At 36.5% G+C, this 19,382-nt stretch overlaps 1 protein-coding gene across 2 annotated transcripts in view; it reads right to left on the bottom strand.

The window, feature by feature from the left end:
- Positions 1-18,959, bottom strand: part of LOC107570005 (prickle-like protein 3) — a 50,234-nt gene extending 31,275 nt beyond the window's left edge. The window contains exons 1-3 of one of the 2 annotated variants that reach the window (XM_016256196.1): positions 18,709-18,959; positions 15,308-15,313; positions 7,912-7,987 (exon numbers count right to left, since the gene is read on the bottom strand). In XM_016256196.1, the coding sequence (XP_016111682.1) occupies positions 7,912-7,987; positions 15,308-15,313; positions 18,709-18,790 (164 nt within the window). In that variant the 5' untranslated portion in view covers positions 18,791-18,959. Of the gene's footprint in view, positions 1-7,911; positions 7,995-15,307; positions 15,314-18,708 lie in introns of both variants that reach the window. The other variant, XM_016256197.1, reaches the window with a different exon arrangement.
- Positions 18,960-19,382: the final 423 nt, after the last annotated feature.

Genomic DNA, 19,382 nt, shown 5'->3' with positions numbered 1-19,382 from the left:
TCTGCTGCACTTAAGGTTCCGAAGAGCACAGTGGCCTCCATTCCTTAAATGGAAGACGTTTGGGATGACCAGAACCCTTCCTAGAGCTGGCCGTCTGGCCAAACTGAGCTATCGGGGGAGAAGAGCCTTGGTGAGAGAGGTAAAGAAGAACCCAAAGATCACTGTGGCTGAGCTCCAGAGATGCAGTCGGGAGATGGGAGAAAGTTTTAGAAAGTCAACCATCACTGCAGCCCTCCACCAGTCGGGGCTTTATGGCAGAGTGGCCCGGCGGAAGTCTCTCCTCAGTGCAAGACACATGAAAGCCCGCATGGAGTTGTGAGATGGTGAGAAATAAGATTCTCTGGTCGGATGAGGCCAAGATAGAACTTTTTGGCCTTAATTCTAAGTGGTATGTGTGGAGAAAACCAGGCACTGCTCATCACCTGTCCAATACAGTCTCAACAGTGAAGCATGGTGGTGGCAGCATCATGCTGTGGGGGTGTTTTTCAGCTGCAGGGACAGGACGACTGGTTGGAATTGAGGGAAAGATGAATGCGGCCAAGTACAGGGATATCCTGGACGAAAACTTTCTCCAGAGTGCTCAGGACCTCAGACTGGGCCGAAGGTTTATCTTCCAACAAGACAATGACCCTAAGCACACAGCTAAAATAATGAAGGAGTGGCTTCACAACAACTCTGTGACTGTTCTTGAATGGCCCAGCCAGAGCCGTGACTTAAACCCAATTGAGCATCTCTGGGGAGACCTAAAAATGTCTGTCCACCAACGTTTACCATCCAACCTGACAGAACTGGAGAGGATCTGCAAGGAGGAATGGCAGAGGATCCCCAAATCCAGGTGTGAAAAACTTGTTGCATCTTTCCCAAAAAGACTCATGGCTGTATTAGATCAAAAGGGTGCTTCTACTAAATACTGAGCAAAGGGTCTGAATACTTAGGACCATGTGATATTTCAGTTTTTCTTTTTTAATAAATCTGCAAAAATGTCAACAATTCTGTGTTTTTCTGTCAATATGGGGTGCTGTGTGTACATTAATGAGGAAAAAAATTTTACTTAAATGATTTTAGCAAATGGCTGCAATATAACAAAGAGTGAAAAATTTAAGGGGGTCTGAATACTTTCCGTACCCACTGTATATATATATATATATATAAAATGGGTTGCAGTGAGAATACTACTATAATACTAAATAGTCACAAGATATAAACAATATGCATGTTAACATGATTTGAGTGTGAAAACTTCACAACGCCTGAATTTAAACAGCTTTAGAGCTTGAATAACATAGATACATTTATAAAATTATAAGCTTAAATTTCTTCTCCAAAAACTGGCACCATTCCCATCCATTATATGACTCACTGAAACCTTTTTTTTTAAGAAAACTATTCAAAACATCAACATTATGCCACATATGCCTGCTGAATAAACAGCTAAAACAGCCAGTGGTCAAAACCCCACTAAAACCAGCCTGCAAACCAGCTTTGATCAGATTGGAAGACCAGCTAAAACCAGTCAACCAGCTTAGGCTGGGGTTTTTTTTCTCCAGCAGGGATGCTGTTGATTGAGTTTAACCCGTGATTTTCCTGAACAAATATGACAGAGTATTTCAAATATGACCTGTAAGGGGGAAAAAAAATTGTGTTTTATTGGTGTTTACTAAGGCATTCATATTTTACATTCTTATGGTTACATTTGTTTTGGACAAACTTCGGCCATGTGGCTTGTGCTATGGATACTTATGGTGCTTCAAATTATGTCGCTTCCTAACAAAAGCATAGTAACTCCCCAGAACACACTAACCTTAGCAAACACTTTAGCCAAGCCAATTCCAACAGACCTCAATCAGGTTAGATGCCATATTGAATTTTACGTGGATGAAAACGAGGCTGTGAGAATAGACTTACAATAGCATGCACTGTATAAAAGTCCAAGACTTTCGGTATAGAATGTGCCGTTTATGTTTTTTTTCTTTCACTCAAACTGAATAATCAAAAACAAGTTTACATGGGTAAATCTTCTATTAATATTTTTGATTCTTCATTTTCTTTTCTAGCTTACTCAAATTCCTGTTTATACACACACTAGACATGCTTATTCTATGCATTTTTAGCACTTTTTGTGTGAAATCATATGTATTTTGTCCATCAAAAGTGCACTGTCACTTTAATTGAGCGTGAGCAGCGCAGCAAAAATAGACTCTGTGCTGAAACCCTCGCTTCACTGCTGCACGAGACACTCCTGCTTGGCGCTCACGTGTTGCTCCTGCTCCCGGTGCGAATGCACACATTTGTTAACATGCAGGCCAGAAAAAATCTAAATAAAATGCGCCGCTCACTCTTGCGGTGTGAAACCAGCCTAATTTGAAAGGTTACATGTTTGGCTGTACAAATGCACTAGATTGAATTCTGATTGGACGAGTCATGTTTGAGGCCACTTCAAAAAAGACAATAAACACACACCAGAGAGTGCACATCAGCTGATATCTACAGGGTTCTGGAAGAAAAACTTGTTTTTCTAAAATTTTCTCCATAGGCAAATATATTTTTAACAATAGTTGATAAACCTTTAAAGACAGAACTGCTGTGAGCTAAGAGTTTCTTAATTGATTGTATATGCTTTTGTTGATCCCATCCATGTTCACATTAATTCAAATTAGTTTTAAAATAATCGTGTTTAATAGCGGAATTTGTGGTGAAAAACTACATTACCCATGATGCTGTAAGAAAATGCCACCAATCAGAGAGTCGCAGTGAGCAAAGTGTGCCGAACTGCTCTTTAGCTCCGCCCACAACTATGAAGCACTGTAAATGATGTAATCACGTAATTTAATATTTATGTGTGTATATATATATATATATATATATATATATATATAGAAATTATCTTTAAATATTTTGTTTTTATAAATACAAAACAACTTAACTGAACAGTTTAATGTATCTTTTTTCTTTCTATATTTCTTTTTTTTTATTTCTTTTGTTTTTAGTTTATATATATATATATATATATATATATATATAGAGAAATTATCTTTAAATATTTTGTTTTTATAAATACAAAACAACTTAACTGAACAGTTTAATGTATCTTTTTTCTTTCTATATTTCTTTTTTTTTATTTCTTTCGTTTTTAGTTCAACTAATTGGGATTGTAGTTCTTTTCCTCACTAAAGCCGTTTTGTCAGATTTTCATGTACTTTTTTGCTTCAAGTGTTTTGATTGTCCTCGTAGATGGTTGGTTTGGTTCATGGCTTATAACAATTTAAGAATTTTTTTCAAAACCCTATGGGAAAAATGAATGGGAAAAAATACTGGAACCAGCGCCACTGAAAACGTTGGCGGGCACTAACGCACTCTATACTGATATGCACATTTCCTTTGTTACATACAGTCATGCTTTTGAAGTACAAAAAAATAATACAGTATAAATAGCGTTCTGAGCTAAAGAGTTGCATGAGTAATGGAGGGATATGGTTTCAGTAACAGATGGACACTTTCTGGTGCGGTGTCACGATGGCAGCAGTTAGTGGTTGAGTAATAGCTGCCTGACTCTCCATGTGTTATTCAGCTAGTATCATCCTGCCAGACTCTTATCACGACCAGGAGGTCACTGGTAACTCACAAGAGCTGGACGACCCCCATGACAACCGCCTTGGACAACATCTTAACTTGTACTCCAGCAGACACACATGACATGATGGATGTTCTCTCTCGCTTTCTCTCTCTCTCTCTCTGTCTGCTTGTGCTCAGCTGGCACGCTTTCTGGGACCAATCTATTTAGACATTTCATCATCCTGGCACACACAGTCACCATCTAGCTAAATCACACCTAATTAAGTCACATAATTAAGGAGGTTTGGTGTGTTTTTAAATTAAATTTGGTGCTGAATGTAATGCAATGAAGTTACAGTCATTTCAGTTCATGCTAATAAATTCAGGGTTAGAAATCCCCACAAATAATAGTACTGTAATTTTACAGTTGTAATGTAAAATAAAATCATCATTGTATTATTTTTTTCTTAAATACTCAATTATGTTACAAAAATATTACAATAGTAATTTCATATTTGGATTTTATTTAGTAATGTTATATATTTTTATTTGTTATTATTATTATTATATAGCCATATTAACATATGATCACCAAACTTGAATCTGAATAAGCTCAAAAAAGTAGTTCCTGGAAACGGCATTAACTTTGAAAACAGCTGAACTACTGTCACACTACTGATAAATGTTGCTATACAGTAAGTAGCATTGCTGCATTTAGTTACTCCCCAACACTGACCTAAACCTAAAGAAAGAAAAAACCATGTGACATAATGAAGGGAAATGAGAGTGAGTGAATTAGAGCAAGTCAATGACTAAAATAAGAAGAAGTGAGACAGAAGAGGGGAACTCTTCAGAGAGGAGGGGAGGTGTGGGAGTCGGGTGGCTCTATTCCTGCAGTCCTGGCAGCAGAAGGACCTGAAAGGACTAATCTTATTAGTCTGACGAGATGGATTAGGACACAAAATCGGGGGCCAGACGGGGTGGACGTGGGGGAAAGAGTCTGCGAAGAAAAGAAACAAGGCAGAACGGGTAGAATATGACAAAAGAAATGTTGCAATGATGGACAGTAACGACAAATGCTGCAACAAATGCTGATTTTTACATGAGTTTGTTGAGCACACTCTGAATACTTCACAAAGATTAAAGCAGCACATAATCAGATTAGAGCCATGTCACTGCACTTCTAGATGCGATTGCTTCTGTTCTCTAGATTAGTTTGTAGTCATATTGACTGGAAGAATGGGCAACAGATTAGATTTGGCCTGATGTTGATGTATGACTCTGGCCAGAACCGCAGGCGTGAGGTTGAAGAGCGCAGTTACAAGATTAATAGCTACTTTCTGCTCTGTTCATTTAGACACACACAGGGGAGTAAAAGAGACCAACATATATATATATATATATATATATATATATATATATATATATATATATATATATATATATATATATATATTATTAACATATTAAAGACATTCCAGCACAGTTTCATCTCAAAAAGAAATCAGAATTTCAATCCCCAGATTATTTTACGGACTTCACTGTAGTTCCACATTTGATGCACTACCAAATTGCATCTGGAATGATATATTAACTAAGCAAACCTGCAAAAATAATTTTTTTGCCATCTGAATGATACACTCCCCTAAAGACTATCATTAAGATGCACATGCTATCAAGTTTGCCTGCAAACCTTTAATAAATCAGGGAATAACATAGACTTCATGCTACTTTATGTAAATATAATAATGTCAGAGTAGTGTTATTTTAGTAATATTTTTTTATATTTTTTATTTAAATTTTAGTTTAAGTGATTATACTTTTGTCATTTCTATTAGTTTTTTATATTCATATTTAGCTTCAAATTATTTTTATTTCAGTTTTAGTAATTTTAGTACTTCAACTTCAACTTATTTAGTTAGGTGCCAAGACAACACTTATAATCTCCTAAATTTAAATACGTTTTTTTTTAATCTTATATCTATATTTTATTTCAGATATATTTCAATTGCTGAAAATTATTTTTGTTAGCCTTACTTAGCCATTTTAAAATTTGGTTCATGAAGTAAATTATTTAAACCATTTAAAAAAATAAGTTCTTGCAACAATTTTCCGCCAACGTACAGCTATGTAAACACGCACACACGTGCACACACACACACACACACACACACACACACACACACGTAAGTTTACTTAGCTATTTAAATGGGGACATTACATAGACTTCTATTGTTTTATATACAGATAGTTATACACTTTTTAACCTAAACCCACCCCTATCCCTCAGAAAACTTTCTGCATTTTTACAATTTAAAAAAAAACTTAGTTTACTTTATTTTTATACCAACTTTACAAACGTCCCCAAATGGAGGTTTTTGGCGATTTTGTCAGGTTTTGCTCACTGTTGGGTACAAATTTGTCCCCAAAATATGGTTAAGTAGGTACACACACACACACACACCTTTGAACTCACTGGAACGCCTCATGTCTTTAGCATTTTTTCCAGGTCATTGTCTGGCTCCTTAACATACCGGCTGCCAGTTGAAGGCGTTTCTGAGGCGCGCGCGCATGTGTGTGTATGTGTGTGTGTGTGTTTAAACAACTGGTCCAAAATATGATCCTAAACTGTGAGGACAAACATTTGTGCTTTCAGTCAAATATATCTTTAAGGTGTGTAACCACTGATCTATAATAGAGAATATAATAAAATATAGATCAGTGCGTGTAACCCTTATGTGCTGGCAGATACAACAGTGGTCTTATACTGCATACTGACACCTATTGGTGTGGATGTAGTGTCGGACCAAAGTAAAACCTCTCAGAAACTGATGCCATCCAATTTTTTGTCTTCGAGTGGTGCATAACAACAAAATAGATTAAATTATTTTTGCCGTAGCTGATGAAGAAATTGGCATGTGATTCTGAAAAAGAGAGACATCCAAGACAGCTAAACTACAGCAGTCACATGGTCTATTTGTGATGTTTTTTTTTTTAATAATGCCCACAAAAAGAAGGATCAACAGCTGGCATGTATTAACGTCACAAACTGCCCTTTGGATTCTTACTTCTGACATCTAAAATTAATCTGATGGAAACATAATCTATAGCTCTAAACTGGTTTTGAAATATATAAATATTTCCAAATCTACAGTATGCTAGTGGTCATGATTTCAGAAGTATTGTATCTACTGGTCGATGGGTTTTTCAATCTCTAATGCACAAGGCCAGAAATTAACACAAGTCAAGTGCTTATGCATATATATATATATATATATATATATATATATATTAAATTTACACTCTTAAAAATAAAGTTTTCAAAAGGGTTTTTTTTCACAGCAATGCCATAGAATAACTTTTTTTGGGTTTCCAAAAAACTTTTCAGTGAACAGTTCCTAAAGGAACCATTTTTTTCTAAGAGTAAAGAACATATTAATAATCTATATATATATATATATATATATATATATATATATATATATATATATATATATATATATATATATATATATATATATAATGGTTGCAAAACATACTCAAAATTGTTTAAAATTCGAAATTAGAATTTTAGAATAGTTATTTCACAAATAAATAAAAAACATTGTGTATAATTCATTCACAAGTCTGTCTGTAAAATGTTGGAACTGCCAGCAGAGAAAGTGAACACAAGTGAACAGTGTCTTTTAAACAGCCAACTATGCATATTTACCAGCTGATGTCAAACGATCGGGATTGTTTAAATGTAGATAATGTTGGAGTCATAAACTCATTCCCAGAAATAACAATCAAGAATCCAGCAACGTTATAGTGCGATCAGCATTAGAGAGCAGAGAACACAAACACACACTGCAGCTACACTAAAGCTCTTCATTCTTCATCTGATGGCTAGTCTAATGGTGTAACAGTGAAGTGTGGTCACTGTAAACACTCTGCGGCTCTCATTACCTGCTCTGGAAATATGATTAGATGTCTCACGTTACACACAAGAATCCCAGGTCTCAGTCACCACACAAGCGTATCTGGTCCTGACAGACTGCAGTTTATCAGCACCATTTTCCCTCCTTTCCTTTTCCGCAACGTAATTTCAAAACAAACATATAACCAAAACAATAATCCAAAATGTTATGTCTGAGGATGTTATGTTTCCGTCTGTACGTTCTCAGGCTTGAGACAAATGTCCTTCAAAAGTAAGTCAAGGGTCGGATCCTGTGGCGCTCATACCGAATGTGTTGCTTTGAATCTGGCTCGCAGCATTTTCATTTCAAGTGACAAAAAATACAGTAAAAAGGGAGGACAAGGAAGTTTTGAAAGCTTTCTTTCTGGGTCTTTCCTCAATTTTTAGCACCGCAGTCTTACCTCCATCCATGCATGCGGAAGCCAGGACACTGTTCTCCACAGCGCATACACGGCTGCCCCCGGTCTGGATCCTCAGCTTCTGTCTGCGAGACAATTACACACACTGTCAAAACTATTTCATAATGTACATCCTATTTACAGCAAGTTGTATTAACCTGGATTTCTAAATAAATTGGTAATGCAATTTGATCTGAACTAATGGGGCAGTGACATGACACCATTTTCATAAAAAAAAAAAAACATTTTATGCGTTTTGGTCTTTCATTTACACAACAACTGCATTTTGGGCGCCTAAAAATGCAAACGGGTTTCCAAGTGCACGTTTTTGAAAACAATACTGTTATCGTCTCTGTGTCACAAACCCATGAATTTAATTCATAGTAATGTGTATGTGTACATGCGTGTAGTAGGGATCCTGAAGTATTGCTATATCGATACTCAAATAAAAAATATTGATAGTGTTTTTTTAACCAGCGATTTTGTTTATCTAACAAAAAAATTTAATGCATACAATATGCATTGAATTGGACGAATAACCTATGTTAGCGAATAATTGTGTAGGATAGAACTATTTTCCTGCTCATCTGAACACACGCAAATGCTGCAAGACAGAACCAATCCATCACAGAGGGTTCACTCACTTCTGACAGTGCATTCAAACATGGCTGCGTTTCCCAAAACTATCATAAGCATAACCATAACCATTGTATTTGTAGATTTCCATGGTTACCACTACAGTAAACATATTTTAACCATGTGTAAACAAAAATATAACCTAATAAGTTGCAATTAAATCGTATTGGATGTTAAAATGTGTTTCAAATATAAAGTTAAGTGGTCAATCATTAGCCATTTTACTCTTAGTAGTTTAATAAATTTCATAATTTAAAAGTTCAGTTTACAAGTATTGTATCGATATCGACGATACTGCCCTTTAAAAATATCGGTATCGTATCGAAAAACAAAATAAGTGCTATCGCCCATGTGTGTAGTGTTTCTTTACAAAGTGACATTGCCAACTACTGGCCTGACATGTATAATACAGCGTTTTAATTTTTACAGATCTAAGTGAATGGGGATCATTTTGACAATGTTGTCGACTGTACGCAAAACTTTTCAAGACATAAAGGAAAAACTTGTAAACGTACTCTTAAAATCACAATAATAAATAAACACAGTGTGATTCAACAACATCAAAAATAAAAAAAAACACAAGCAATGATACTGTATGTAAAACACCATGTAAAAGTTCACATTTCAGAGTGTACAGCAGTTAACTTAAAACATAATTAATTCAATATGTTGTTTAGGTAGGCAGGTGTGTAGTATAAATACATTCCTGGACTCGCTACATCCACCCAGCTTTAATCTGTATGTTCTGACCTGTAACGTATTAACAATCTAGAAAATAATTCACTCAGGTGTTGTAAAAGGGATAGTTCACCCCAAAACGAGAAAACTGTCATCATTTACTTGTTTATCTTCTTCCAAACCTGTATGACTTTCCTTTTACCTGTGAAACACAAAAGAAGATATTTTGAAGAATTTTGGTAACCAAAATGTTTTGGTGACCGTAGACTTGCTCTGATTGGAAGACACACTTCTCAAAATGTCTTAAATTCTCAAAATAAATTTTCAATTTTGGGTGAACTATAGTATAAGTACACTGTTACCACAGTTAAAATGTCTTGGTACCTATGGTGCTTACATTTGAAAACGAGTTACTTGGCTTAAAAGTTATTTATTTATTTATCTGACGACTTCCCAGCTACCGTGGCATTATGGGTTCATAAAGTGTCCACTGGCTATGATACTATGATGATGCACATTTTAGAGTGGCCTTTTATTGTGGCCAGCCTAAGGCAAACCTGTGCAATAATCATGCTGTCTAATCAGCATCTTGATATGCCACACCTGTGAGGTGGATGGATTATCTCGGCAAAGGAGAAGTGCTCACTAACACAGATTTAGACAGATTTGTGAACAATATTTGAGAGAAATAGGCCTTTTGTGTACATAGAAAAAGTCTTAGATCTTTGAGTTCAGCTCAAAGTGGGGGCAAAAACAAAAGTGTTGCGTTTATAATTTTGTTCAGTATAATATCCTAAATAATATTTTTCTGTTTTTCTAGGTCTGCAACACTAGCTGCGCCAACAAAACACAGCAACAAAATGTTGAAGAGCAACTCTGTGTTAAGTACAAATCTAGATGATTCTACTGTACATGTCAGGCTTAGTTTAGCCTCAAGGCCTTCTGCTTGTTTGTGGGAACAAATAAAGCAATAAAACAGAGAACTTGTTCTTCAAAACCTGCAAGTGACGTGGTTAGGGTGTTTGAAATCTTTGACGTACCTATATACGGCAACACAACAGCCTTAAAACTAGGGCTGGGTATCGTTTGAATTTGATCAATTCCGATTCCGATTCTTTTCGATTCCCAGTTTCGATTCCAATGTGATTAAATAATGACATCAAACATTTATCCTGGGTCTCTTTTTTGCAAACCATTTATTGGAGCTGAATACCATGAACAAAAATCAACAGGCTACATAAAAACTGGACTCTTTAAGAGCTGTTTGTGTGCAAAATGGAACTGCATGATTCTGGATAAATTGAGTTTTTTTTCTTTCCCCCAATGGAAGTTGTGGTTCTCTCATGATTCTGAAGAAAAAACATTAGACAACTAAACAAAATCACATGTCATTTATGAATTAATAATTAAATGACTCACTCAAGATCATTACTGGATGAATCAGCATTCTTGAACGAATCTCTTGTATGATTCAAAGACAAATACATTTTAACAGCCCCTTTTCGCCACCTACTGGCGTAACAATGTAATCGATAAATCTTCATTTGAAGTGTCAAATTACTTTCAAAAGGTGATTTACTCTATTTTAATCGCTACCATACACATCGTACACACAGTTTATATCTGAACTGTAAACTTTTATCCCAGTACTTCTGTGATTTGAATGTTTGTAACACAGAAATAATGATACTGTGTGGCTGATGAGACTGTGAAGCCGTTTCATTCATGACAGATGTCAGCTGCTCTCTTTAGGTCAAAGGCAGCGCGAATGCAGATTTTAATGTTCAAATCACACTGGTGTGATAGTACGCTGCACATATGAACCAAGTGATCACAACATTGATCGCACACGTCAAAGGTGGAGGAATGAAACAGACGAATCACTGTAATTTAGGAATAGAATCACGTTGGTGTTTGAATCGTGTTCGCGGTCTTTAACAATCTAATAAATTAAAGTGCTTTGCCATGTTGGTGGTGACGCCTCTCTTGCAACATGTTTAGCTATCACAGATATTATACTTAGCTTTTTTGGCTTCTGATCGCAAACTTTGGAGCGCTTAGATTAGCGAGCAAGGTCCTGGCAGATCGCTAGGTCCGGTCCTCACAGATGAAGAAAAAAAAGTGCATAGGAATCGATAGACTGAATCGAAATTTTAATTTGACAACAAGTATCCGATTCTGGAATCGGAATCGATTTTCGATTCCCAACCCTACTTAAAACTAAAACACCTGGTTTGCTCTCTCACACACACGGAGTGGGAACCCAGGAGAAAGTGAAAATCAGTTTGAAAACAGACAAATAAAAAAATATATACGAGTCTTAGCATGCTAGCAGCTTTTTGTTCATCAGCTGGAAATTAAACTTTTAAAGATATCATGTATTAACATGTTGGATTTTATATTTATATTATAGTTTATAGCAGGGATCCTCAAATCTGTCCCACAAGATCCACTTTCCTGCAGAGTTTAGCTCTAACACTAATTAAACACACCTGAGCATGCTAATCAATGTCTTCAGGATCATTAATAGAAAATCACAGGGAGGTTAGTTTGATCAGGGTTGGAGCTAAACTCTGCAGTGCATTGGCCCTCCAGGGCAAGATTTGAGGAACCCTGGTTTATAGTGTATATCATACTACACTACCATAATACAATTTGCTGGGTACTCAAAAATATACATTTTCTTTCAGGAGAATGAAAACCTGTAAAACATGGGTTTGCACAAAAATAGACAATCCACTTAATTTCAGAGAACAAGCTTTTAGCATTTGTAAGTACATCATGGCAATGAAACGCAACAATAAACTTTTGTTAAATAAACCTAATTAGAATTTCTCAGGCAAGATTTATGCCAACAAGAAGCACTAATAAGCATTGTGTACTATGACAGAACATCAGTAGAAAGCCCAGGATGAGCAAGTGTGAGAGAGAACCTGCGGCCGGACGGCGGCCTCCTGTCGCCAGGAACGAGAGATCTATGGAAACACGCGTGCTAAAACAAACACGCCTGTAAGATCAGTGAACTCTAACACTTCACTGAGCCGAGACCAGAGCACTGCCATTCACTACTGAGAGAGAGAGATAGAGAGAGGGGAAAGGATCTTTGAGTGCCGTTTCTTTGCTGAATAGTTAATTGCATTAGCTGATTTAAAAAGAATGAATAGGAAAGAAGGAAAGGGGGGAGGTATGAGAAGAAAAAAAAAAATCAAATCACACAAATGTTTTTCCTGTGTCGCCTTGTACAGACACAGCCGTACATAGACCAAGAGTTGTGTGAGAAACAAAACTGCCATATTCACAGGCATCAAACTGGGATGGTTATAAAGAAGAAAACTTGCCTTACAGGTCCAGAGCTGGTAATGTTCATGGTTTTGATTTAATGTACTATTATGCATTGAAAAACTGAAGGCTGCATCATATAGCAGTATATATGACAACAATGAATGTATACAAGTGGGTTTGAAAAAGACAAAAACATGTTTTGTTTGTTTGTTTGCTTTTTATTTGTGTTTTATTTATAACATGTATTTTATTAAATACATTTATCAATAACATTTACTTTATCCCAGCCCAAAATACTTTATCGAAAGCAAGAGTCAGTTGTACAAGAATTGCAAAGTTTGAAAATTTTCAACTACCCAAAGTAACGCAAATAACGAAAATAAAAAATTTACTCAAAGTAACATAAGCAAGGAAAGTAATACAAAATAATGTTAGTAAGCAAAGTAATTTGTTTTGTTTTGTCTAGCCAGGGCTACAAAGAGTCCTCAAACAAAAGTTTGTAGGTTTTCAGGTACAAAAAGTGACACAGGTAAGGTAAGTAAAAAAAGTAATGCAAATAAAGAAAGTAACAAAAGAAAGTAGTAATGTAAGCAAAGTAACGTAAGTAACAAAAGTGCCACAAGTAACACAAGTATGTAAAGTAAGGAAAGTAAAGCAAGTAACAACAGTGTCAAAAGTAAAGCAAGTAACACAAGTACAGTGGGTACGGAAAGTATTCAGACCCCCTTAAATTTTTCACTCTTTGTTATATTGCAGCCATTTGCAAAAATCATTTAAGTTAATTTTTTTTCCTCAATGTACACACAGCACCCCATATTGACAGAAAAACACAGAATTGTTGACATTTTTGCAGATTTATTAAAAAAGAAAAACTGAAATATCACATGGTCCTAAGTATTCAGACTCTTTGCTCAGTATTTAGTAGAAGCACCCTTTTGATCTAATACAGCCATGAGTCTTTTTGGGAAAGATGCAACAAGTTTTTCACACCTGGATTTGGGGATCCTCTGCCATTCCTCCTTGCAGATCCTCTCCAGTTCTGTCAGGTTGGATGGTAAACGTGAAGAATGTAAACAGGTGTTTTTTAGCAAACTCCATGCGGGCTTTCATGTGTCTTGCACTGAGGAGATGTCAAAAGTAAAGCAAGTAACACAAGTATCTAAAAAAGTAAAGTAAAGCAAGTAACGACATTGTCAAACGTAACACAAGTAACACAAGTATGTAAAGTAAAGCAAGTAACACAAGTATGTAAAGTAAGGAAAGTAAAGCAAGTAACAACAGTGTCAAAAGTAAAGCAAGTAACACAAGTATCTAAAAAAGTAAAGTAAAGCAAGTAACGACAATGTCAAATGTAACACAAGTATGTAAAGTAAGGAAAGTAAAGCAAGTAACGACAGTGTCAAAAGTAATGCAAGTATCACTAGTAACACAAGTATGTATAAAGTAAGGAAAGTAACAAAAGTATTATAAATAATGTAAGTAATAAAAGTGCTAAAACTAACGCATGTAAAGTAACAGAAGTAACTAAAGTAGAGTGTAGGGATGTAACGATTCACTCAACTCACGATTCAATTCGATTCACGATTTTGATATCTAAATTACATTGTATAAAGCAAAAACAGAATGGTTTGACTTCAGTTTTGTGAAACTATGCATAAAAAATATCTGCATGAAACAGAAACAGCAGACGAGCTGAACGAGATGCAGATTCACTCTCTGCCAGAAGGTGGAGCTTAAAGCGTTTCCTTGGTTTCCGCTGTAAACAAAGCAGCGCTGCACTTATGAACTTTAATATGCATTATACAGAGGCAAGAGGAAAAGAAAAAATACCATCAAAAGGCAGTAAGTTCCCCTCAGACGTACATTCATATAAACTCCTACCCCTAAATGAATCGCGATTTGTTTAGCATCTCAACCGATTTAAATCGTCACATATTTAAATCGATTTTCAACCGGCTCGCGGTTAATCGTTACATCCTTAGTAGAGAGACACCGATATGAAATTTCTCAGCTGATTCTGAAAGCCGATTATTCAGAATGATATCTGCCGATGCCGATACTGATAGTTTGGCGAAAAGCAAAAAGCGATGTAAGTCTTCACTGCTTTCCTAGAAGAAGAGAAAAGAATGGGAAGATGCCTGTGGATGAATAAAACTTCCTTAAGACCCGCGTCTTTGTTCTCTCCACTTTAGCCCTGCTGACTTTGAGGCTTTTAGTAAACCACAGCTACTGAAAGTGCTTACAGGTGGTGATGGATATAAGCGTAGGCTATGGAGTCGCCACATATACAAAAACAAGTGTAAAAGTTGGTGCTAGAGGTCGATTAATCGGCCGATTTTTGGCATTTTTTAATTAATCGGCATCGGCCGATTGTGCTGCAAATTAGGCCGATTTATAGGCAGGTGCATCTGTGGGCAGCTAATGTTGTTGCGGAATGCCAGATAATCTCTCTCTGGCTGCGTGAGAGACGGAGCAACTCACACTCTGCAGCCGCTTCTTGTTCACACACAGCTTCAGCTAATGGTAGCAGGGTATGGAGTCAATATAATGCCACATATATATGCAAAATAATAAAGTTTTGCAAACGAAAATGAAAGTTTTGCAAACGAAAATTAAAGTATTGAGAAAAAATAAATGTGCTTTTTGCAAACAAAAGAATTGCAAAAGAAAATGAAGCATTGCGAGAGAAAAAAAATTTAAAAGTGCTTACAGGTGGTGATGGATATAAGCGTAGGCTATGGAGTCAATTTCAAGCCACATATACTTCCAAATAATTGAAGTATGAATAAAACTTCCTTAAGACCCGCGTCTTTGTTCTCTCCACTTTAGCCCTGCTGACTTTGAGGCTTTTAGTAAACCACAGCTACTGAAAGTGCTTACAGGTGGTGATGGATATAAGCGTAGGCTATGGAGTCAATTCCATGCCACATATACTTCCAAATAATTGAAGTATTGCAAACGAAAATTAAGTATTGAGAAAAAATAAATGTGCTTTTTGCAAACAAAAGAATTGCAAAAGAAAATGAAGCATTGCGAGAGAAAAAAAATAAAGTTTTGCAGACAAAAATAACGAATTGCAAAATACTTTGCAACATTTTTATTTGCAACGCTGCTTTTATTTTGCGTTTCAGTGAAGTGTGAGCTTGCGATACTGTTTTTTCCCTTTGCTTTGCGCTTCACGTTTTTGTGCGTTTCACTTTCTGGCATTGTTTTGACATGGGGGTGGAGTCAAGGGACTGGGGCGTGTACAACAGGCCTGGACACGCCTCCCTGGAAGTTATGTCATCGGCCTGAGACGCAGATCACAACTGATCAAGGCACTGTCGCGTCTGGGTGGATCATTTCCTTTTATTCGCTATCATTACTAGCACAATTTAACAGTAAACAAGCTTCTCTCTAGTGTTTTTATAGCTAACTAACCAACTCTGAACACTGGATAACTTTCCTGAGGTAAATGCAATGTTAAGTGACATTATTGTTCACAAGCCGTTTCATTTGATGTCTTTCGATTGAAATGCTGACTGAGCGATTATAAGTTGTAAGTTGTACTGTATCTTTCATACCTACTGATGTTCATTAATGTATATTTCATGCTATAACTTGTATTTAAGTGGAATAGACTTGCGCTCCAGCTGCTACAGCGATCTGTCACGCCACATTCAAGAGCATCAAAACAGCATTAATTGTTTGAATTTTGTGATAAATTATACAGGATTTGAAATATGAGGCTTTGTTTCTTATCAGAAGCTCTGTGTGATTATGTGACGGGAGGCGCATTGCAAAAAATGTGAAGGAAAAACCGTGGACCTGGCAACCCTGGATTGAACTCCGGGTGGTTCATAGGGTCAATTAAAACCTGCTTTAACGGCTCTGCGTTATTATTGCTTTAACCTGGACAGCCCTAAATTGCTCATAAAAAATTAAATTTTCTTCACAAGTTGCTGTCTTAAACTCTTTTTTGCTGCCTTTTGATTGACAGAAAATAGTCTGCCCAGATCATCAGCTGTTTTTAAACAATTGGCAGATGGCTGACAGTGCAGAACATTGTTTTTATCAGCCGATACCGATTATTGGCCGATACATCGGTGTATCTCTAAACTAAAGTAATATAAAGTAATGTAAAGCAAGTAAAAACAGTGTTAAAATAACACAAGTAACACAAGTAATGCGAGTATATAAAGGAAAGTAGTATAAGGAATGTAAAAGTAACAAACATGCTAAAAGTGACAAGTAACGCAATTATGTAAAGCAAAGAAAGTAACAAAAGTAATATAAGGAAAGTAATGCAAGTAATACAAGTGCTGAGAGTAACGCAATTATGTAAATTAAGTAAAGTTCCAAAAAAATAATATAACAAAAGTAGCAAAAGTACAAAAATAAACTTAAGTAACCCGAGAAAGGAAAGTAGTGAAAGTGAGACAGGTAATGTAAGTGAGGTGAATGACAAAAAGTAAAAAAAGTACAGAAAGTAATGTAAATAAAAATGCAAGTACAGGAAGTACAGAATGAAGTCATGTACAAATAGTAAAACAAGTAAGGAAAGCAAAAAAAGTACAAAAACTACTTTCATGAAGACAAAACAACGACTTGATAACCAGTGAGAGTGGAGTTAGCGGAGTTATCTCTCAAAGGTTATTGTGCAGATTAATGTGTGGATATATTTGCATTGTAAAGATAGTGTGAAAGAGAGCATAAATCAAATGAATTGTGCATGTGGAGAAACATACTATGTTTATGTAGAAAACTGGCGTCTGAGTCACCTTTGTGTCCCGTCCCTGACGGTGAGACAGGATGCCCTCGGAGTGCCTTCCTGTCCACACCCTCAGGGGAAATTTCCTCTCGATTGTGACCATGACAACAGTTACGAGAGGTCAAAAGCTCAAAAACACTTTTAAAAAGTTTTATGAGGCCCACCATCATTGTTTCCGCATGCTGAGATCACAGTAGAGTCGGAGAGAGCAAAGACATTCTGCCTGTCCACACCCTCAGGGGAAATTTCCTCTCGATTGTGACCATGACAACAGTTACGAGAGGTCAAAAGCTCAAAAACACTTTAAAAAAGTTTTATGAGGCCCACCATCATTGTTTCCGCATGCTGAGATCACAGTAGAGTCGGAGAGAGCAAAGACATTCTAACTAATAGCTAGTACGGCACATACAAGAAGTTCTGCACAAAATCTGAATGTCAAAAGGTCACGTGTCTGTTTTCATTTGTCAAGACACTTGCCTGTGACTCCTGGTCAAAATCGAAAGGACAATATCAAATGATCTCCATTTCATTTTAATACACATGACTACACGATTAAGTCCATCTGGTAAACATCTGATCCCCCACATTACATAGAGCGGATTGAAGAAACAAAGAGTTTCCAGTTGCATTCGAATCCATAAAAAAATTATCTAATACAATTCACATTTTTGTTTTGACTTTTTGTACATTTCCTTAATAGAAAGCACTTCCTTCAGGAAGGAAAATACATACGAGACGAATCTCGTCGGGATGATAACTGATGCGGATGCACTGAGCATTTCAGGACTAACTGTGAAATGAAAACATTTTGTAATATTCGTAAAGCTGTAGAATATGACAGTTTTGGAGGCGAAATATGCAATTTACGTAGACATTTTTCAAAAATGACATTTTAACCAAAAATTCTTATTTTGCATTAGACCTTATTTATTATTTTATACATAAACTATGCATAACATTTGTTTTGTAAAATGAATTCAGTGCAATATATTCACATGATAATACTCGTTCATTTCTTTTATATGAAACGCTATCCTCAAACTACAGGTAAGGGTGACGTAGGCACAAATAAGCCACGCCTCCTCAAAACAATAGTTATCAAATCACGAAAAAATGCCCCATTAATGGTTAGGGGCAAAATAATGCTTGATAACTATCCGTGCTGCACCCAAAACGCACTACTGATGCGAGTAAAATTAAATACAGGAGTGTCCGTTTTAATTGGTCTATTCCGTGCCTTTAGCTAGAGCTGAAAACAGTCTCCTCAGGTGAAATAAATCCAGAGCGAGACACAACAGCGCCTTTCGATCATCAACACAACATGCTAGGATTAAAATGAGCTTTAAAACTTCAAACCACGCTGTGTTCGTTCAAAGAGCCGAGGACAGACTTTAGTAAAGGATCAAATGCCTTCATATTGGGATAAAAGCGGGATGCCACGACATGGGAGCGACTTACCGAGCGACTGGAGCGTCGCTTCCTCGCCCCGCGCGTGAACATGTCTGCGGCGCTGGAGTGTCTCGCGAATGCTCTCATGCGTCCGCCGAAGTTTACTTCAGTCCGACGTAACTTCGTTTCGATGTTCCCCGCGGTCTGGCTTCTGGCCTGTAGAGCTCCGTGCTGAGAAGAGCGCCCCACCAGACGGGCTACACCTACAGGACAAGTGTTTAACTGTAGAGGAGCAGGAGCACCCCCGCGCACTCACACTACTGTAGGCTACACTATGCTCTCAGCACAAAAACAAGACGAATGCAATCTGTTTGTGAACACACTCCCCCTGAAAATCATGTTTTGAATGGATTTAGGTGTTTAGAAATATGTGTATAGTGTGTACCATGTCAAATCTGTATTGTGGTATACTGATTTGATCAGTTGTCTGTCTATCTATCTATCTATCTATCTATCTATCTATCTATCTATCTATCTATCTATCTATCTATCTATCTGTCTGTCTGTCTGTGTCTATCTATCTATCCATCCATCCATCTATCTATCTATCTCTGTCTGTTGATCTATCTGTCTATCTATCTATCTATCTATCTATCTATCTATCCATCCATCATCTATCTATCTATCTATCTATCTATCTATCTATCTATCTATCTATCTATCTATCTATCTATCTATC

Source organism: Sinocyclocheilus grahami, unplaced genomic scaffold, assembly GCF_001515645.1.
Source record: "Sinocyclocheilus grahami isolate Dianchi unplaced genomic scaffold, SAMN03320097.WGS_v1.1 scaffold1402.1, whole genome shotgun sequence".
Taxonomy (NCBI): Eukaryota; Metazoa; Chordata; class Actinopteri; order Cypriniformes; family Cyprinidae; genus Sinocyclocheilus; species Sinocyclocheilus grahami.
This window is presented reverse-complemented; position numbering and strand designations above follow the sequence as displayed.